We start from the raw sequence: 22,924 nt of genomic DNA, 5'->3' as shown, positions 1-22,924 counted from the left end.
TAAGTGAAGGTTGGTTGGTTGTTTGTTTGTTTGGTAAAAATAAGTGAAATAGAAAAGTTTTTCTATTATGTAGGTATGAAGAAAAAAGTAGATGAAACCTACATTTTTGTTTGTGATTATTTATGCTCATCATGTAAAAGAAAATTACCCAAAACTGCTGAATATTTTTATGTACATATGTACTTGTTTATATTTAAAATATAGCACAACTACTTTAGTTTTGTTTTTTTTTTTACTTTAATTAAATAAACTATCCACCATAAACAAGAAGGCCTATTATTTTGATATTTCATTTGTAACTGATCACAGTGGTAAGAGTGAGTTTTACTAACAATTTATTTATTTTAAAAAGTACTTTTTCTACTACTATTTTATTTTACGTTTTTTTCTATTTTTATCATGTTCAGAATTAAATTTTAATAAAAATATGGAAACAGTACTTTTTTAATAAATTACTTTTTCTGCTACTCTTTTCCAAATGTAGCAATAAACTGGAATATTTTACTTTTTTTTACAGAAAATATAATTTTTTTAGCTATTTATGTAATAATTACTAGAAAATACAGGTATTTTCTTTAAAATTCATACTTATTTCAAAAAAGTACTTTTTCTACTACTATTTGACTTAATTGTCATGCATAGAATAAAAATTTGCTACTACTTTTTTCTAAAGTAGCAGAAAACTACAAAATCTTTATTTTTTGCAGAATACTTTTTTATTTACTTAAAAATAAATACCTTTTTCAAAAAATTAAGATAACAATACCTGCTTTAATACGTATTTTTCTACTACTATTTTCTAAAACCAGCAATAACTGACAAATTTGTATTTTTACAGAATAAATAAAATGTCTTGCTATTTATATAAAAATTGCTTCTTCAAGAGATTTAAAAATTATACTTTTTTAAAAAAAGTGCTTTTTCTACTACTATTTTATTTGACATTTTTTTTCTATTTTTATCACGTTTTAACAAAAATAAGAAAATAGTACTTTTTTAAAAAAGTTACTTTTTCTACTACTATTTTCCAAAATTAGCAACAAACTAGAAAATTGGTATTTTTTTACTGAATAAATTTAATTTCTTGCTAAATATGTAAAAATTTGTAGAAACAGCGGGAATTTCTTTACAAGGGTTTAAATTGATACATTTTTTCAAAAAGTACTTTTTCTACTACTATTTTATTTTACGTTTTTTTCTATTTTTATCATGTTCAGAATTAAATTTCAGCAAAAATAAGAAAAAAGTACTTTTTTTAAAAAGTCACTTTTTCTACTACTATTTTCCAAAAGTAGCAACCAACTAGAAAATAGGTATTTTTTTACTGAATAAATTTAATTTCATGCTAAATATGTAAAAATTGCTACAAAAATCGGGAATTTCTTTAAAAGGGTTTAAATTGATACATTTTTTTAAAAAGTACTTTTTGACGTTTTTTTTCACTTTTACTTTTTTTTACTTTTTCTACTACTATTTCCCAAAAGTAGCAATAAACTGAAAAATGGCATTTAATTAAACTTTTTTTTATTGATTTGTAATGTCTACAATTTAATTTTAACAAAAATTTGTCAGTATGTTGTTCTTTTTTTAAAAGGTACTTTTTCTACTACTATTTTCTATAAGTAGCAGAATAATTATTTTTTTTATTTGAGATGTTTCAGTTATACTTTTTATTGATTTGTAATGTCTACAATTTAATTTTAACAAAAATTTGTCAGTATGTAGTTCTTTTTTTAAAAGGTACTTTTTCTACTACTATTTTCTATAAGTAGCAGAATAATTATTTTTTTTATTTGATATGTTTCAGTTATACTTTTTATGCCATAACTATTAAAAATAAACAAAATTTCACAAAAAACTAAAATTCTTATGAATTTGCCAGATTTGCATACAGTGGAATACAATGGAAACTTTTTTGAAAACTATATCACCTAAAGTCAGTTTTCATTGACCTTTTAGCAAATATAAATGAATATTTCTAAGATAAATTCAAATTCATTTATAGAATTATACTTCTTAAAGAGGATGGATTTGCCTGCCGTGATACAAAATTGACATTATTGTTTGAATACCACTCAAGGGCCTTTTTTTCCATAGAGGCATTTAGCATCGGTCCAGAAATATAAAGGTGCTGTGCTGTTTTATGAAAGGTAAAAGCCATTTGTATAGGCTCTCCGTAGCATTTCTGTGTTTATCGAACCTGAAGTCACAAATCTTGACCCGAAAGTTGTAAAAAGTTTAATCATATATTACACAACAGGTGTACTTTTTTATAAAATTTTAAATAATTTTTTTCGCTCATTCTTTTGCTTAGTTCTTTACCGCATCGCGATCTGGATTTTATATGACTTCAACCCAGCATTAGATCTGCGCAGAAAAGAATCAGAGTATTTAACTTTGCGAACAAATTTTCTGATAGAATTGTTCTTTTGCCTTACCAATATCTGTTAGACCTTTTTTCTTCATGATTCAGGTTTCCTTTCAATGTTCAAGTTCTCCTTATACTGTTTAATGGCTTTGGAAACAGTGTGACGATGAACCTTCAGATCTTTTGCTATTTTTTTTTGGAAAGTTTTAATTATTTTTGGAGACCATTTTGACAAAAATAATAGTTTTAAAAACGCGATTAAAAAATAATAAATTTGTTGAACCATGAATAAGTTTTGGCTGGGATAGTGTGTATAAGTTTTTTTGACTCAGTCTTCAGTAAAAATGGCTAGAGCCAAGATATATGAAAATTTTAAAATCAAACAAGTAACAGAGCTATATTCGTCTAAGCAGAATCTTATATACATATGCTTCACCAAATTCTAGTTTAATATAAAAATTTTAAATATTTTTAGGTAACCAAATTTAAAAATTATTTTTCAAAATTTGTAAAAAATTTTAAATTTTTTCCAAAATTTTGTTTTTATATTTTTTTTGTCATATTAATGACTTAGTAATCCTGATATAGATCAAAAATGGGCCTAAAATCGAGGATTTTCGTGTTTTTTCCTTATATCTCAGTTATAGAAAACACGTGAGAAAGTGTATATCGCAAAATACCGACTCAAACTCATACCACGAATATTTCAACGCAGACGACTAAATCTTTAATTGGCTGCAATAAAAAAAAACAACGGATATCCAAAAAAAAAAATACTCAGTCACTAAAAAAGATTAAGACGTTTTTTTCGGAGTAAATTTTGAATTTATTCTGCCTTTTACCATTCTTCTTTTGGGAAACAAATGTAGTTTAGTAAGCATATAGTATAATAGGGTTACCATTCGAGTAATGATCGTCTGATTAATCGAACAATTTCTTACGAATAATTATTCGAAGAATTAAAAAATTACCATCTTCGAATAACGAATACATAATTCAAGCAATTTTAATAAAACGACTAAAAATATTTGTTTAAATTTATTATATTTTTTTAAAAAAATTTCATAATTCGTTAAAATCCGACTGGATTTAATATAATTTGCACAGAATTTGCTGTAGAAACAAAGCCAAGTTTTTCTCAGAAACACTTAAAAATAAATGGTATTTTATCATACTGGATTTTATAATCATAATTAATAAGAAAACCGGTCAACTGGTTTATTCATCTTTGTAAACTCGACCGGTTTCGGTTTTCTTTAACATTTCGGTTTTTTGAAAAACCGGTTTTAATGAAATATATTTTCAAAAGCTCATTTATACATATTTTTGGAAAACTTGCTAGGTACCATTTTTAAAAACATTGATTAATTATATAGAAAATTGTAGCATTTGACTATATTTCGTAAAATATGTATATAAATTAATTTAAAAATTTGAAATTAGCGTATTTTTCATATTGAATAAAAATTTAATATAAACCGGTTAACCGGGTTTTTTTAAGACAAAAACCGAAAACAGATTATCGGTTTTTTTAAAAGATAAAATCAAAACCGGTTTTTTCAAAAACAAACCTCTTCGGTTAAACCGGAAACCGGTTTTTTAAATTTTCCCGTTTTTTGGACACTCTAGTCCGATTATGGTCGAAAATCGATTTTCAGGGCCTAAAAACGATTATTTCGTGATCGATTATATACTCCGATTTTTATGCTGAAATCGATTTTTGATAACCATTAATTTTTGCAATAAAATTTGCAATATATTAATCTTCAGCTGACATCGTAAAATATTATATATGATTTAATGAGATAAGTAATAACGATTTAGGGATGTAAATGAGTTAAAGAAACTTTCATATGTTGTTAAATCCAAAAAATATGTTATTTGAAATCAAAAAACAAATAATCGCTAAATTAAATTATGCATAAATTTATATATAATTGTGTTAAAAATAAGTCATACTCTATAAAAAAAAATTAATTTGTACCTATGTATAATTCTACTGGAAAAACCACAAGTATAATTAAATTTTTATGAATTTTATTTTTAAAAAAATCGTACAAATTCCATAGATTAATAAAAAAAAAAGAAATATACGTACATAAGCACATAATTTACATAGAAACATTCGTTTACATAAATACAATGAATATGCTTGAGGGCGTTCTTTCTTTTAGTCTGCAACAAAAGATAGGGTAGGTCAAGGGTTAATCAAATAAAACCCTCTTCACTTTAAACAAAATTTACATACATACAAACAAATACATAAATATGTATGTATGCTTGCTTGCATTTCACTTGACATTTTTATTATTGTTCTTTAGCTTTTCAAATTCGCTTACAAAAACAAACACACATTCATACAGCTATTCATTCCTACCCACAAATACGAATGGTTGACAACAAAAACAATAATAAAAGGATTACAAAATACATAAATTAAGAAATATGTATGATTTTAACACATAATAATAGTAATATATAAAATGATATAATTGTGGAAAATCAAGTTTAATTAAAATAACCAAATACGAAAAAAGAGCTTTACAAAACACACACATAATAATAATAATAATGTAAAGCAACAAGAGAAAAATTTTTGTATAATGGACGGTTGGTTAACTAAGAAAATTAACGTAATCCTCCAATGGTTCATAGAAATAACTAACCAACAACAACTTGCAAAAGAAGAAAATTTTAAAGAAAAAATTTAAACACACAAGTTTATTAAACTCACCAAGTACTAACTACATGGTAGATTTTTCTACTTATTGCAATGATTTTCCTTCCATTTGGTAATCAAAAAAAAAATACTAAAACAAATAAAAGCTAGAAAAAATTTCTAATTTTTTGTATATTTTACCTTTTTTCATAAGTTAACTTTTAGTTGTTGCTAATGTTGTCTTTCTTTATTTGCCGCTCTATTAGTAAAAAACACTTTTAAACACTAATAAACCATACAACAAAATAAACTTTTTTTTTGTAATGTTTTACTATAGATTTTGTTATTTCTACACTGTTATTTTTTTATTTTATTTTGTATGTTTCTCTTCTTTCATTCGCCTATACACTTATATCCATTTCTTTTATTTGTTAGTTTTTTTTTTTGTATTTTCCTGTATTTGCTTTTGTTGTCTTTCTTTTTTTTCTTATGAGAAAATTTGTTCAAACCATTTTAAATGGTTTTTTTAAGCTATATTTAGTTGAAATTTCATTAAACCATGTATGAATTTAGTTTAAACTTTTACTTATTTATGTATTTATCACATTTTCGTTGATATTTTTTATGTTTTAACAATTTTTAATGGATATATTATTTTCTATATGAAAGGACAATTAACTTTTGATGTTTATTTGATGGAGTACGAAAATTCAATGATATATTGGGTTAATATGGCAATGCTGTTAGAAGAAGAAAGAATGGAATAAAACGAAATAAAAAACAATGACAGTGTTGTATTTATTTATTACATATAGGTAGGCAAAACAAAGTGAAACGTTTTGGAATTAGAGAAACAGTTGAACAAAATAATTTTCTTTTATGTAGAATTTTTATTAAAAAGAGAAATTTATATTATTTAATAAATAATTTTATTCAGACGGAACTATTTACACAAAATACTTTTCCAATGACTGACAATGTCACAAGGGAAAATTAACAATAAGAAAAAGATTATAGTAATTGTGGAAATAAATAATTTTCTAATAAGATTTTGATATAGAATTTTTATTATAACTTAGCTTTTAAAAACTGATTTGACTTTTAAAATATAAAATTTAATAATTATTATTATAGAAGACATAAAAAAGTTTTTATAGGAAATTTAAACGACACATTTCCAATAATATAAAATGTTTCGAATAAAATAAAACGTTTAAGTTTAAACGCATGCTTTAATTTTAAATGTTTGTGATTGGGAAATGCAACATTGGAATATCGTTGTTTTAGCAAAGGATAGCATTTAAAGATTCTGATATTTGAAACCAAAAATAAAGGTTTTCTAAAAATCTTAATCAGCCTCTTGAAATTTTTAAACAAGTACCAGCAATATATCGTCACCTACTGTGCAAAATAACGTAACAATTTTTAAAGTTATGGGCAAAAACCGTTATTTATTAAAAGTTTCTCTCAAATAAACCTAATTTGTCCTATTTAATCTTTAAACAGAATAACAAACTCATTTCCGAATTTAGAGTTTCCTTTTCTATATTATTTTTTTAAATTGTTCATCATTTCAAACATTCGATTTTGGTATTTTTGTTTTTACGTTATTTTGCATTTTATGTGATGATATAAAAGTAAAAACACTTTTGCTTCTGATCAGACAGTTCGAAAGTATTTAAATACCAGAGTTTCTAAATAGTTAATTCAATATGAGCTTAATTCATTAAAATCTTTATTCACAATTAAAAATGTCTGCAATTCATTGCATAAAACCATTATTCAAAACAAATTCTTTATTGCTAAATTTTTCTTAATTCAAATCTAATCAAATTGAATTAAAATAAAATATCTTTTATTCATTTAATTAGTTTTTGTATTGCTTTTAATCATTTACAATTATATAAAGCCTTCTTTTAATGGATTAGAATAGAGGTAAAATTTAATCATTAAAGCTATTAATGGATTAAATGGGATCAAATTTGAATGGACCCAAGTGAGCTGCTTGAGGAGCAGCAGCCCATGGAACCTAACCTATTAATAGATTTGAATTCATGAAACTTTGAGAGATACAATAAGGAATTAATTCAATAAAGAATGAATTCAATAGGTTTGGAGTATTCAAGAATTAAGCCTACGATTTCGAATCTTTGTGTACAGCTTACTACTTTTTCACAGCTGTCTTGTTTCGAGTGTAAAAAATCAAGCCGGTAAAATTGTATGTAAAATTTAATCATTCAAAACATTTTTAAAGCTATTTTATAAGAAATTAATTCTATAAAGAATGTATTCTAAAAGGAATCAATTTAATATGTTTGGAGTATTAAGGAATTAAGTCTATTAATTAATTAATTAATAGACTTAATTCCTTAATTAATGAAAGAAAGCAATTCAAAAATTAATTTAGAATTTTGGTTAATTAGGGCCATTGACATTTTACGCAACGTTATACATTAAGACTATCAATTATTTTGTGAATAATTTAAAGAAATTTGTGTGAAAAACTGGCAATCACAGTTTATAACATAATCAGTTATAACACAAATCTCAGTTTTGGTTTCAATTATAATTATCCTAACGGAAAATTTTTTTCCTCAAAAATTTGAGATTCATAGATTAGATATTCAGAATCTCAGTTAATTAGCCGACTGATAATATAAAATGTTACTAACGTTTGGTGTCTGTAGTAAAACTTATCAAATGTGTAATATTATAAAAATACTTTTTAAATTTATCAATTATTTCAAGAAATGATCGGTTTATTTTTAGATTAGTATACATACATGCATACACATATATGAACACATGTATTTACTACAACAAATTTATTAAATTTTTGCCAAGTCACTGACTTTGATAAAGTTCCAACAGATGAAAAGACAGATAATTTAACAAGCACTCAAGTTTTTTATTATTTTATACTAGAAAATCCATAGTTTTTTACCATAATAAACAAGTTATGTATATTTTAAACTTATTTTAATAATAATAGTGTATATAATATTAAATGCACTTAAAAAATATTCGTAACATTAATTCTCTTTAAGAAAATAACTTTTAATGTTGCGAACAAATTCGATTTTGATATTTTTTTCTTTAGAGTTGTTTTACTCATCTATTTAGGCACTCAGTTCCTTAAGCACGGAACCAGCTGTTACCAAACGTTGAATTTCCGAGGTGCCTTCATAAATCTCTGTAATACGAGCATCTCGGTAATAACGTTCAGCCGGCATATCGCTTACGTAACCCATACCACCCAACACCTGTATACACTGATGACTGCACCATGTGGCCGCCTCAGAAGCTGCCAATTTAGCCATAGCGGCCTCTTTCGTATAGGGTTTGTCGTTGTCCTTCAACCAAGCTGAACGCCATGTTAACAGGCGTGCCGATTCTACTTTCACTGCCATATCGGCAATTTTCTCTTGAATAGCCTGCAATTTGGAAATTGGCTTACCGAAAGCTATACGCTTTTGGGCATAATCCACGGCCAATTCTAGCGATGCCTGAGCAATGCCCAAAGCTTGACTGGCAATGCCAATGCGACCGGCATCTAAAGTTTTCATGGCAATTTTAAAGCCATAACCAGGTTGACCCAACATGTTTTCCTTCGGTATGACACAATCTTCAAATATCAGCTGACATGTGGAAGAGCCACGAATGCCTAATTTATCTTCTTTTTTGCCCAAAGAAAATCCTTTGGTGTCTTTGGGTACAATAAAGGCAGAAATACCTTTGTGTTTTAAGGATTTATCGGTGGTGGCAAAAACCACTGCAGCTTTGGCCTCATAGCCATTGGTAATCCAAGCTTTGGTGCCATTTAAAAGATAGTGATCGCCCTTATCTACGGCAGTTGTTGTGGCGGCTCCAGCATCTGAGCCATTGCCAGGTTCGGATAAAGCAAAGCAACCCACTGGGTCACCTGCCGTAAAAGGAGTAATAAACTTTTGCTTTTGAGCATCATTGCCGAAACCCAAAATTGGGCCCAAATACAATGAATTATTGACAGACATAATAACACCGGCAGAGGCACAACCTCTAGAAATTTCTTCCATGGCAATCGAATAAGCCAAATAATCCAAACCAGTGCCGCCTAAAAAGAAATTTTAAACCTATTATATAAGAGCTTATCATCTATAGCAGTCATATTTTACCCAATTCTTCTGGTACCGCTACAGCCATTAGACCTAATTCCCCCATTTTCTTAATCTGCTGTTCGGGATATAAATGTTCACGATCACATTTGGCTGCATTGGGCACTAATTCAGCATTGGCAAAGTCCCGGCATGTTTTTTGCAACATTTGATGGGTCTCGGGTAAAGCAGACAAACAGGCAATGTTGCGCTGAGCCTGTTGCATTGGACGGATCGTATGACCTTGTTGTTGTTAAAAGAAATACAAAGTTTATTTTTGATAATATGAAATTACATTTGCAATGTAAATGATTATACAAAATGAATAATTTACTTACCCAATTTTAGAGTGTTCCTTAAAACGTTAATCATTTTGAAAAGTTGCTGCTAAACTAAAAAAAATAATTGCAAATGAAAAGAATTAACACAATACAATTGAAAAAATTTCCACCGGCCCTCTCCAATGATTAGATAAACACAGGCAATAATATAAAAAATGACAATTATCTACTGCACTATTGCCAGCGGTAACAGAAATTATTGTTAATATGGCAACACCTTAATATAACAGTCAATGATTTTAATTTGATCATTGACGTTATAAATTTTCATTATTTAAATTTGAAATTATGTAATTATGTATATTGTTTTTAAATTAATTAAATTATAGATTTATTTACCGAATTTCTGAATATAGTAGCGGAATTAATAGAAGTTTACTATATTTGGCCAAATAAATGTTTTTTTATTTTCCAATTTGAATTATATCGGTAACGATACCCAGTGGTAACGACATTTTAGAGGTAATGCAACTTCCTGTTATTGATAACGATATGTAATTTCATCCTGAAAAATGAATTGATAAAGTTGGAATTCTATTATAGTTTATATTCTGTATATTTTTTTTGGTGAATGGTGATATTTTTCTTGAAAAATATTTTTTGGGTACATAAATTTTTTTTGAAAAAAATTCTGGTTAAATATTTTTTTCCCGATTTTGACCCATTTTCGGTCTGAATTTCTATAGTGTATTTTTTATAAAAATATTGCCTAATTGAATCATTAACATTTTCTTAAATTAAATTCAATACAAATTATCTTTAAAAATGTATTAAATGATTTTATTTTCCTCAATTCAAATTCAAATAGGCAATTATTTCCTACTCATTTTGTAAATGATTAAAAGTAAGACAAAGCTGAATAAAGAAAAAAATATTTTAAGTTAAATTGTATTAGATTTGAATTTACGAAAATTTAATCATTCAAAGGCTAAATGAATTTATTTTATTTATTAGATTCGTAATAAAAAGCCAGAATTATGTTAAAAAAAATTAATTCAACGATGAATGAATTTTATTTAAATAAGATACCTTGAATTAAGCTAAAAATTTACATTTTAGTGAATTATGCTCAAGTTGAATTAATTAATTCGAAATTCTGCATTAGTAATAAAGCTATAAGTAGATTTTGGAAACGAAAGGATTAATTCCAATGTTTTGAGCGATATGGCATTACTAAATCTAATAAGACATTTTCCGTCTAATCTGGTAACACAATATATCATATCACAAAGCAAGTGTCAAAATTGTTTCATATTTTCCTCGAACTACGTCGTTTTTATTTTCATTCGTCTGCAAAACATTTGCTGCCAAAATACTAAAATTCGATGAATATTTTTAAAATATATGAAAAAATACATCATTAGATAAAAATTATTGTATATATATTTAATGAAAACGAAAAAATAAATGAAAACAAATTCTATTAAGAAGAAAAATAAAAAAACAAGGAATGAAAAATTTCAATTAGAAAGTGTCGTCCACCAAACCCACTAAATCACAGAGTGAAAAAAGTAGAGGTGTGAGTGAAAAGGCAATAGTGATTTAAATGAGAATTAAAACAAAAATATAAAAATCCAGTTAGTTATTTTTTCATATCTAAAAAAATAGAGAATAAGTGAAACAAAAAAAAAAAAAAAAACGCGAATAAAAGAATTTTTGTTTTTTTTTTTGACAAAACAAAAAAGAACGAAACAAAATATTTCAACTAAATGGATGGATATTATCGAGATTCATTTATAGTGGTGTTGAATAAACAACAATAGTAATTATTAAAATTGCTAAAGTTAAATACAAAATTGTATTTCATTTCTTTCTATACACATTCTGTTTGCACAAATTAATAGGTAAGATGATAATAAAGTGATGGGTAGATAAAGTTGATTTCTTTATGTTAAATTATTTTAATTTTGTAACGACATACGTGATTGAGTGAGTGTGTGGGTTCATTAAAGCCAACCAACAATACCTTACCAGTACCACACCAACAACACTATTGACAACTAGCAACTACTGAAATATATAATTTAACAATACAAGTTGCTCCCCCACACAGAGAAACACCTTTTTATTTAAATTTTCTTCTTTGAGTTTTAAAATATAAAAAAATGCAGGCAGGTTTTTATTTAATTTTTTTCAAACTTGTTATTATTTTCTAAAATTTATCATTTATTCATTGCTGACGATTTCATACCTATATAGAGATAGTATGGAATTCCCGATATTAGCACAAAAACAAATAAAAAAAATGTTATTCATCAATAACAAGACAATATTTTGATTATTTTATTATTATTATTATTGTTGTTGTTATTTTTCTTATTAGTTTTCATTTCCCCTCTTCGTTTTTTGAAGGGTATTTACAGTGAGTGACAATACAATCGATACTTTTTTTTTGAAAATATATTCCGAATATCAGTTTTAAAAAATATGACCTTTTACCGACTACATAAGTATGTCTATTTCTAAGACAAATACAATTTTACTGGGTTTTCCATACAAATGTAGAAAGTTTTATGTTTTTAGCACTAATGTTTAAAAAAATGCATTAATAAGATTTGCAAAACAATGGAAACTTTTAAATAAGTGGTGTAAATAATAAGGAGATGAAGATGAGGTGAAGTATTTCTTAGACCTTCTTAGAAAACCGAGGCACTTGAATGCTTCTTTCGACACTTGAAAAATGTGTTTTGGCCAGTGAACATCACACTGAATTCTCATGCCTAATACATCTGATCTTCTGATTCCTTAATATTTAGAAACAATAGAAAAAAATTAAGCAACATGATCTGTTGTGCGTTTGTGTGTTAACATACAAAATTGAAATTAAAATCGACTCTGTTCGCACAACCCCATTCAGAGATTGTCACAAGTTCTTGGTTAAGTGTATCATTCATGTTTTGCCTCATTGTCCCAATCTCTTGGCCTATAGTTAAATGAATATGAATAGCAAATGTTGCTGTCATATGTAAAAGAATAGATAGGGAAAGATTGACTTAGAAGGTCATTTAGAAAAATGAGAATGATTGGAATTAGATAAAGATCCATTGCAAATTATGTTATGTATTCATACGCAGAGGAAAATATTCCCTTATATAGGAGATTCCAGCACAACAATGACCCCTAATACACCTATAGTTTTCTAATTGAATGGTCAATCCCAGTCGCCAGATCTTAATCCCTTAGAAAACCTATGGGACATTGTAGATTGCTAAATATGGAGTCAAAATTATATAACGAAGGAAGCTTTATCAGATGATATGTTAAATATTTCAAAGGAGACGATTAATTCTTTAATTGGTTCAATGATATCCAACAAAATACGGATTCACTAAAATGGGCAATTGTTATAAAAATTAAACCTAAGTTTCCATTTTCAAAATAATTATTAATCTTCTACGGATTGTGAGCAATATTTTACAAAAATATTAAAAATAAATTTAAAACAATAAAATTTTTTCAAAATCTTTTCTGGAATATTTTACAAAAAATTTAAAAATAAATTAAAACAAAAACATATGGAATAATTTTAAATCATAAAAGCCCTTAAAAAGATACATAAAAAAATCAAAAATCTTAAAAAAATATTTTATTTTACTTCTCATAAAATTGATTTCTCCACAAATTTCAACTTTGCTAACCCATAAGTAGGCACGTAAAAGTTGATTGCCAACAAATTTGTTCATCAACAAAAATTGTTTTCAATCTTTATCTTAAAGTATAATTTGGTGAAGGGTATATAATATTTGGCACGCACCAGATTCCTGTTTATCCATTCTCATAATAATAAATTAATGTATTAAAATTAGATAAATAAAATTCTTCAAAATTATTTTATGTTTGTTTAAAACAGATTTATGCATTCCCTTATGAATATTTTATTCTTTGATAAATGTTCCAATAAAAAACACTTTATTGTCTAAGTTGAAGAGCACAAGTGTATTTTAAATTCCCCTAACCCGATATACATACATAATTATATAAATAAACTCCTGTCCTATTTTGTCTCCGTAATAGTTGTGTGTAACATGTGTTACCACATTGTGTTCTTATTTTTATATATTTTTTAAATCTAAGTTATTTATTTAATTTCTATAAATAATAACAAAGACGTATTAGAAAACTATAAGAGCTATATATGACTAATACTCAGTATAAACTGTATTTAAATAGCAAAATTTTCAAAGTTTATTTTTATACAAAAATAACATTGTAAACAAAAAAAAAATTACCTTCCGATGAGTGCTTGTGGGAAAATGTATATCATTAATAAGAATATTATCAGTTATTTACAATTATTGATGTGACGCACTGACCTTAAATATATAATAAAAGAAAACTACATAGTTACTTTTTTAAAAAAAGAAAGTTCAATTTTAGTGATTTGCAAAAAGTTTTTTTAAAAATGACATATTGTTATACCTACTTCATACTCTGCATGGAAAATTATCTTGCCTTAAATTAATTTATTTACAATATTTATAATTAAAAGATAATGAAATTTGTTTAATAAAATCTAGGAAAAAAATTGCTAAAAAGCTAATAATATAATATTAATATATAGATAAAGAGATATATAGTGCTTAGTTTCATGCTCCTTATAAATGTTAAATATTTATACAACCAAGCCTTTTTCATAACAGAACACAAACTCTGGACAACAAGTGAACTTAGAGAATTTATACGTTTGGCTCTGGACTTTGTTTTAATTTTTTTTTGACAAAAACTTATTCTTATGCTGGTCAAGAAATCATTTCATCAGAATTTGTTGAACTAGAACTGAACTAGAACTGAACTAGAACTGAACTAGAACTGAACTAGAACTGAACTAGAACTGAACTAGAACTGAACTAGAACTGAACTAGAACTGAACTAGAACTGAACTAGAACTGAACTAGAACTGAACTAGAACTGAACTAGAACTGAACTAGAACTGAACTAGAACTGAACTAGAACTGAACTAGAACTGAACTAGAACTGAACTAGAACTGAACTAGAACTGAACTAGAACTGAACTAGAACTGAACTAGAACTGAACTAGAACTGAACTAGAACTGAACTAGAACTGAACTAGAACTGAACTAGAACTGAACTAGAACTGAACTAGAACTGAACTAGAACTGAACTAGAACTGAACTAGAACTGAACTAGAACTGCACTAGAACTGAACTAGAACTGAACTAGAACTTAACTAGAACTGAACTAGAACTGAACTAGAACTGAACTAGAACTGAACTAGAACTGAACTAGAACTGAACTAGAACTGAACTAGAACTGAACTAGAACTGAACTAGAACTGAACTAGAACTGAACTAGAACTGAACTAGAACTAGAACTGAACTAGAACTGTCTTAGAAAATAAATGTCCATCAACTTTATCAGATTCCCCTTATACATCTGAGAAGGTTTTATGAATCAGCTGGTCAACAGTTTCAGCAACTTATCATATTTCAGTAAAGAAAACTATAGAATTTGTACTATGAATGTACCCAAACTAACGAAGGGGTGAATGGACTACAATTAAAGTAAAATTACAAAGAAAAGACAATAAACATGTAAAACAATTATGTATGTATGTCTCAAAAGAGCTCACATGTTAAAACTTTTTATTTAATTTATTCTGTTAACTTAATTAAACTTTTAACCCAAGTAAAAAACAAATTTTCTTATACTCTTATTTTTCTTAAATTGACAAAATAAACATTTAAATCATCTATTGCAAAATCATGTTTTTTATGGAAATATCAAACAAACTTTAGTTTTCACACAATTTCAGATTGAAATATCAATCAAGCAAATCTATTAGACTAACAAGTGAAAATTACTAAACATACAAACATATACACAACACAATTGTTGTCATTGTTATGGGTAAACATTCGTAATACCACCCTTCCATTTAAGTTTTAACTAATAATAACAATTATTACATATACATAAATGACCATACAAGGGGGGTTTAATAAATACGTGAATTTGAGTTTATATTTATCACATGCAGTTTTATAATAAAAAAACTATTAGTTTTTGTAGTCTTATTTGTTTGTTATAAAAATATAAACCTTTATTGCAAAGACTATGTTTTATATAAATATTTATGTACATAATATACACATCTGCTCAAAATAATAGATACACCAAAATTTATTTTTTAAAAACGAAAAAAAATAATGGTATATTGTAAAATTATATAAAAAATTCAGTCGATTTTTATTTATAGTTAAAAGGAGAGTAAAAAACAAAAACAAAATATTTCATAATTAATAATAAATATTATAAAGTAAATTAAATTTCTTAAATTTCGAAAAATTTGGTGCTCATAATAATAGATACATTTTTAAAAATCTCGTACCATATTTTTTGCGTTTTCTCCCATAAATCGTCTTTATTTTTGAAAACTTCCTTCGAAAGCCTTATCTTTAAATCACTCCACAAGTTTTCTATTGGGTTTAAATCAGGGGATTGGCTGGGCCAGCTTAAAACAGGTACGTTATTCTCCAAGAACCAGTTTTTAACTAATCTTGAACTATGTTTTGGGTCGTTGTCCTGCTGGAATGTCCATATTAATGGCATATTTTCCGATGCATATGGAAGCATTACGTTTTCCAATATGTCTCTATACCCACTAGCATTCATGGTATCTTCTATTCGGAATATCGGACCAACACCATTCCATGAAAAGCAACCCCAAACCATTATGTTTCCCCCGCCATGTTTTACCGTCTTTTTTGTAAATTTACCGTGGAATTCTTTTCCTTTTGGTCGGCGTACATTTCTTTGGCAGTCGTTTCCAAACAAATTTATTTTTGTTTCGTCGCTCCATAAAATATTTCTCCATTTTTTTTCGCCTTCACACCCGGACCATTGTAAGTGCTCTTTAGCAAATTCTAATCTTGTCTTGATATTTTTTTGGCGCATTAGTGGCACTTTTCTGGCAATTCTTCCCGGCAATTTAGCTTGTAAAAGACGACGACGAACTGTTTGTGGACTGATTTCGTTACATAGCTCCGCAGAAATAGCTTTCGATGATATGAAAGGGTATTTTTTAACCATAAGGACGATCCGCCTATCTGTTTCTGGACTGGTTTTCTTTGGTCTACCGCGAGTTTCTCTTTTTTGTTTTTTAGATAAAGCATTTTGGACAAAATGTAAAGATCTTCCTATGCTCTTTGCTATTTCCCGTAATGATTTTCCTTGATTTCTCATCGTTTGAACAATTTTTTTCTCATCTTCGGTACAATGATGATTTCGTCCCATTTTCTTCAAAAGAGTCCTATTTTTTATAAAATTGTTGCTAAAATTTAAATTATACTTACTGTTTCACGTAAATAGGAACAAAAAATTGCACAAAAAAAAATTGTATATAAACAAATTACAAATTACTGATGTGTATCTATTTTTATGAGCAAATAATTTTTTGTAATTCAAATAAATTCGTTTTTAAAAATCAACATGAAAGCAAATAGTTGCCAGATTTTTGACTGACATGACATTGCCAGATAGAAATTTTAATAATATGATGTATTCTTAACGCTTGCGAGGAAATTTTCAATGTTACCGCCATTTAAATTTTTTCCAATTAGGTGTATCTATTATTTTGAGCAGATGTGTACATAGTTTATCTAATAATAATTGGTGACCTTAACCGGCTTAAAACTATTTTAAACATTCGCATTGCTCATACATACGAAATTTACTTGTTTATATTTTAGGGAATCTTATCTTTTTGAGGATGTTGTTATAAATAAATGTTTAGCTGTTTCTGTCTAGCTCGTGAACATTTTTGTTAATTATTATTTCATTTCAGAATTTGAGATAGTATTTATTCAAACACAGTGAGATAAACTTGGAGAACAAAATTTGCGTCTAACAAATTTAGAAAAAAAATTAATGCAAAACATTGAAATTTTAAAAAAAAATTAAGATGTAGATTTTTCATATTTTTAAAATTTCAAATATATACAAAATTTGCATCCGGTAAACAATTCATTAGAAACCGAAATATTTTGTTAAACAATTAAAATTAATAATTTAATATATTACTAAATGCGCAATTTGTAATTCCTAATACAAATCTTCTCCACGGTTGTATTTCCTCCCCTTTTTGCACTGAGTTTTTGTTAATTGATCAATATGTGGTCATTTAATTGTATGCGAAACGAATTTAAATTAACATACTGAACTTTTCTCATTTTTATTTAAGATGGGATGAGCACACACACTCAAAATAAAACTCAAATTATTTAATTAGCTTAAAAAAAAACTATAACTATTCTGTGTTTTTCTGTTTTACAAATTAGTGGGTGTATATTGTTTTAAAAACTATTTATTTCCACATTTAAAGATGAATGACCTATAATGTTTATTGTTATATTTTAATTTATTACAGTTTACAATGGCAACATCTCCACGATCTGTGGACACAATATCACTTTGTTCCACAGTCTCTAGTTGTCCGGATCGTAATGGCTTTTATGGTGGTTTTCAACGTACCGATAAACCAAAAGAACCCTTATCAAAAGCACAAATCATAGCAAGAGAAAAGAAATGGTTATATATGATAGATAACTGGTCGTTATACATGTCCAAGAATTATAAAAAGGTTTGTTTTTTGTATTATTGCACACCATTTATCTATTTTTCTATATAAATTGCAAATATTTTTACAGATTCGTGATCGTTGCCGCAAAGGTATACCAAAATCAATCAGACCTCGTGCTTGGTTCTTTCTGTCTGGTGCCTATTTGCTGAAAAAGAAACATCCCAATTTATATACAGAGCTGTTGGAGAAGCCGGGAAATCCTCATGTCATTGAGGAGATCAAAAAAGATAAACATCGTCAATTTCCATTTCATGAAATGTTTTTGGACGAAGATAAAGTTGGTCAAATCGAATTATTCAATGTCTTGAAAGCCTATTCGTTATACAATCCCAAAGTGGGATTTTGCCAGGCCCAAGCACCAATAGCAGCTTTTCTCTTAATGCATTTACCAGCTGAAGATGCATTTTGGGTTTTTGTCAGCGTATGTGATGTGTAAGTAAATATTAGAGCTTTTGATTTCATATGGATAAATAGATTTAAAAGGAATTCAATTTTAAGATGCAGGTCCCAATATTGTGAAAAGTTCTAGTTCTAGTTCAGTTCTAGTTCAGTTCTAGTTCAGTTCTAGTTCAGTTCTAGTTCAGTTCTAGTTCAGTTCTAGTTCAGTTCTAGTTCAGTTCTAGTTCAGTTCTAGTTCAGTTCTAGTTCAGTTCTAGTTCTAGTTCAGTTCTAGTTCAGTTCTAGTTCAGTTCTAGTTCAGTTCTAGTTCAGTTCTAGTTCAGTTCTAGTTCAGTTCTAGTTCAGTTCTAGTTCAGTTCTAGTTCAGTTCTAGTTCAGTTCTAGTTCAGTTCTAGTTCAGTTCTAGTTCAGTTCTAGTTCAGTTCTAGTTCAGTTCTAGTTCAGTTCTAGTTCAGTTCTAGTTCAGTTCTAGTTCAGTTCTAGTTCAGTTCTAGTTCAGTTCTAGTTCAGTTCTAGTTCAGTTCTAGTTCAGTTCTAGTTCAGTTCTAGTTCAGTTCTAGTTCAGTTCTAGTTCAGTTCTAGTTCAGTTCTAGTTCAGTTCTAGTTCAGTTCTAGTTCAGTTCTAGTTCAGTTCTAGTTCAGTTCTAGTTCAGTTCTAGTTCAGTTCTAGTTCAGTTCTAGTTCAGTTCTAGTTCAGTTCTAGTTCAGTTCTAGTTCAGTTCTAGTTCAGTTCTAGTTCAGTTCTAGTTCAGTTCTAATTCAGTTCTAGTTCAGTTCTAGTTCAGTTCTAGTTCAGTTCTAGTTCAGTTCTAGTTCAGTTCTAGTTCAGTTCTAGTTCAGTTCTAGTTCTAGTTCAGTTCTAGTTCAGTTCTAGTTCAGTTCTAGTTCAGTTCTAGTTCAGTTCTAGTTCAGTTCTAGTTCAGTTCTAGTTCAGTTCTAGTTCAGTTCTAGTTCAGTTCTAGTTCAGTTCTAGTTCAGTTCTAGTTCAGTTCTAGTTCAGTTCTAGTTCAGTTCTAGTTCAGTTCTAGTTCAGTTCTAGTTCAGTTCTAGTTCAGTTCTAGTTCAGTTCTAGTTCAGTTCTAGTTCAGTTCTAGTTCAGTTCTAGTTCAGTTCTAGTTCAGTTCTAGTTCAGTTCTAGTTCAGTTCTAGTTCAGTTCTAGTTCAGTTCTAGTTCAGTTCTAGTTCAGTTCTAGTTCAGTTCTAGTTCAGTTCTAGTTCAGTTCTAGTTCAGTTCTAGTTCAGTTCTAGTTCAGTTCTAGTTCAGTTCTAGTTCAGTTCTAGTTCAGTTCTAGTTCAGTTCTAGTTCAGTTCTAGTTCAGTTCTAGTTCAGTTCTAGTTCAGTTCTAGTTCAGTTCTAGTTCAGTTCTAGTTCAGTTCTAGTTCAGTTCTAGTTCAGTTCTAGTTCAGTTCTAGTTCAGTTCTAGTTCAGTTCTAGTTCAGTTCTAGTTCAGTTCTAGTTCAGTTCTAGTTCAGTTCTAGTTCAGTTCTAGTTCAGTTCTAGTTCAGTTCTAGTTCAGTTCTAGTTCAGTTCTAGTTCAGTTCTAGTTCAGTTCTAGTTCAGTTCTAGTTCAGTTCTAGTTCAGTTCTAGTTCAGTTCTAGTTCAGTTCTAGTTCAGTTCTAGTTCAGTTCTAGTTCAGTTCTAGTTCAGTTCTAGTTCAGTTCTAGTTCAGTTCTAGTTCAGTTCTAGTTCAGTTCTAGTTCAGTTCTAGTTCAGTTCTAGTTCAGTTCTAGTTCAGTTCTAGTTCAGTTCTAGTTCAGTTCTAGTTCAGTTCTAGTTCAGTTCTAGTTCAGTTCTAGTTCAGTTCTAGTTCAGTTCTAGTTCAGTTCTAGTTCAGTTCTAGTTCAGTTCTAGTTCAGTTCTAGTTCAGTTCTAGTTCAGTTCTAGTTCAGTTCTAGTTCAGTTCTAGTTCAGTTCTAACATTAGCCATTAATTATTTATTTGCATTACTTCATTTACAGCTACTTGGAAGACTATTTCATAAGCGGCCTAGAAGTTCTACAGAACGATGCTGGTATCTTAGAGGGCCTTTTAAAAAAAACCTGTCCACCCGTCTATCGCCATTTACAGAAGCACAAAGTTGAGCCTCTACTCTATATGACCGATTGGTTTCTATGTGCCATGACCCGTACTTTACCCTGGGAAACATTGCTACGGGTTTGGGATTGTTTTCTAGCCGAGGGTATACGTGTCATTTTCAAGGTAGCTTTAGTAATACTGGGAGCCTCACTCAACAGTCACAAAATACGCAAACAATGTAATGGCCTTTGTGAAACGCTAGAGGTGTTACGGAATCCTCCCGATAATGTTCTCGATGAAGATTTCATTATAAATCACATGCAACGTCTAAATTTACGCGTCGAAGATTTTCAAATCGAACATACACGGCAAAAGACTAGACGGGCCAAACAGAAGGCTCTACAGGAGGCAAATGCGGCACAACATTCGAACACGAGCACATTTACACGCAGCCGCACCACTAGTCCTACAAATATGTCAACCACAAATATGTCTACGACGACAACCACGACAACGGCCCAAACAGCAAGTGGCAATGTAACTGTGGTAAATATTTCAAGTGATCATTCGTATGCCTCATCGAATGGAGGTGGTGGTGGTGCTACTAGTAATGGCGGTGCTGAGGGTGGTGTAAGTTGTAGTAGTGGCAATGGTATTGTTAGTGTTTCCACAAACAATCATCATTCATAATTTTTATAAATATTTTTATTCTAACGAGTATGTATGCACCTCCCCCCCCCTAAAACGCTGAGCGTTTCAAAAACTTCCGTTATTATGTTGTTTTATTAAATTTAATTTTTGTTTTATTTTTCCTTTTGTTGAAAAAAGAATTTTGTAAAAAAAAAATCATATTAAAACTTTATTGAAATTGAATATTATTGAAAACTTATTAAGAGTAATTTTAAAAACAGGGTTTAGTGAAATGTGGAGGATCTTGGAAATATATTAAATTCGTTAGTGAAGTAACTGAATTTAATATGAATTCTTTATTATACTATATATGGTATGGCGGTATGGCAATTGTAACAATAGTATTGTTTGTTTATTTTGAGATTATATTGATAACTCAACTAACACTTCTTCAGGTAATTAAGTGTTGGTTGTCAAATCAGAGCTATACGGTAAATGTAGCCTTTAGAGTGATGGAAAAATCTCACTTGTTTTGTGAGTGCTGGATTGTTGAATAATCTGCGCTTGGCGGATGTTTATCGGTATTTCTTTTTCTTCAAAATCATTTCACTAAACTATTGTACATTGAATTCTATTCTACTTTAATCTTTATATACTTACTTATATACATATGTATCTATCCTTCTTCCCTATTAAATAAATTTAAAATAAAAACAACAACAACAATCATGCACTTTTAGTATAGAAATTTAACAATTTACTCTTTGTATATAAATCGAATATTTTTTAAAAAACAAACGATATATAAACAAAAATTAACAAAAAAAACCTTGCAAACAAGTGCACAACTTAAGAAAATAAAAATATTTCTACATAACAAGAGAAAAATATAAAATACTAATACATTAAATAAGTCAATTAGTTTTAATTAAATTTGTTTTTAATTTTGAGAAGAATTAAAAAATATAATTTATAAATTTTTTTCTTTTTAATAAAAACCAATATTGTTTTTTGTCATTCCATGCAAACGTATATATCGAAATATGTAATAATAATAATAAAATCTATTGCAATAATGTTGCCTATTGTTTATTGTTATAATTTAAATAATTTATTAATATTGTCTTATTTTAATATACTGTGCAATTTACTCTTTACATCTTTTTTCACAGAAAAAAACGAAAAATTTATAAATAAAAAGAGAGTTTAAAGTATTTTTTTTTGTAAGTAATAATTTATTTTTATATTTAAAATTTTAATTAAAAAAATAGTTGTACTATTTCATAGTTTCTGTTTGTTTTTCATTTTTATAAATGGCACAAATTGTAATGAATGTAATAAAATAAATAAAAAGTATTTTGTTTATACATACTACACACAACATATCGTATATTTAATATATTTATAAAAATTTATAATCATATTATTTATAAAAAATTATTTACTGTTATGTATTTATTTTTATTATCATTATTATTTAATTTTAAACTGTATTATTATCATTAATTTTTAACATTGCAATATTTAAACCATCTTAAAAAAACCACAACTAAAATATGTAATTTATTTCAAAACACGTCATGTTATATTCTTAAGAATATATTAATACCTTAATATATTATTATATCCAAATGTATATGGTTGATGAAATGGTAACATAACAATTAACATGTTTATGACTGTGAGTTGTAAAGTTGAAGAAATATCGTACTTGTTTGCTTCAAGAAAAAATTTTAAATAAAATATTAAAAAAAAAATAATAAAAATGGAATAAAAT

The 22,924-nt window shown here is 27.8% G+C and overlaps 3 protein-coding genes across 5 annotated transcripts in view; 1 reads left to right on the top strand and 2 right to left on the bottom strand.

The window, feature by feature from the left end:
- SppL (signal peptide peptidase-like protein) overlaps positions 1–5,736 on the bottom strand; it is a 41,352-nt gene extending 35,616 nt beyond the window's left edge. For both annotated transcript variants that reach the window (XM_065503862.1, XM_065503939.1), the window contains exon 1: positions 5,229–5,736. The gene's annotated coding sequence lies outside the window, so the exon portion shown is untranslated. The remainder of the gene's footprint in view (positions 1–5,228) is intronic.
- Positions 5,737–7,914: 2,178 nt separating this feature from the next.
- Positions 7,915–9,656, bottom strand: Arc42 (Activator-recruited cofactor subunit 42). The gene is made up of 3 exons (XM_065503760.1): positions 9,499–9,656; positions 9,182–9,403; positions 7,915–9,120 (listed from the first exon to the last, which is right to left on the bottom strand). Exons 1-3 carry the CDS (start codon positions 9,530–9,532, stop codon positions 8,147–8,149), a joined length of 1,230 nt encoding a protein of 409 aa, XP_065359832.1. The 5' UTR covers positions 9,533–9,656; the 3' UTR covers positions 7,915–8,146.
- Positions 9,657–10,790: 1,134 nt separating this feature from the next.
- On the top strand, positions 10,791–22,146 carry wkd (whacked). Of its 2 annotated transcripts, none has more exons than XM_065503571.1 (4): positions 10,791–11,345; positions 17,888–18,100; positions 18,168–18,532; positions 20,460–22,145. In XM_065503571.1, exons 2-4 carry the CDS (start codon positions 17,894–17,896, stop codon positions 21,205–21,207), a joined length of 1,320 nt encoding a protein of 439 aa, XP_065359643.1. In that variant the 5' UTR covers positions 10,791–11,345; positions 17,888–17,893; the 3' UTR covers positions 21,208–22,145. The 2 variants fall into 2 exon arrangements, with proteins under 2 accessions (XP_065359643.1, XP_065359715.1); XM_065503643.1 differs by lacking the exon at positions 10,791–11,345 and adding an exon at positions 17,457–17,475 and having other exon boundaries at positions 20,460–22,146.
- Positions 22,147–22,924: the final 778 nt, after the last annotated feature.

Source organism: Calliphora vicina, chromosome 1 (genome assembly GCF_958450345.1).
Source record: "Calliphora vicina chromosome 1, idCalVici1.1, whole genome shotgun sequence".
Lineage (NCBI taxonomy): Eukaryota > Metazoa > Arthropoda > Insecta > Diptera > Calliphoridae > Calliphora > Calliphora vicina.
This window is presented reverse-complemented; position numbering and strand designations above follow the sequence as displayed.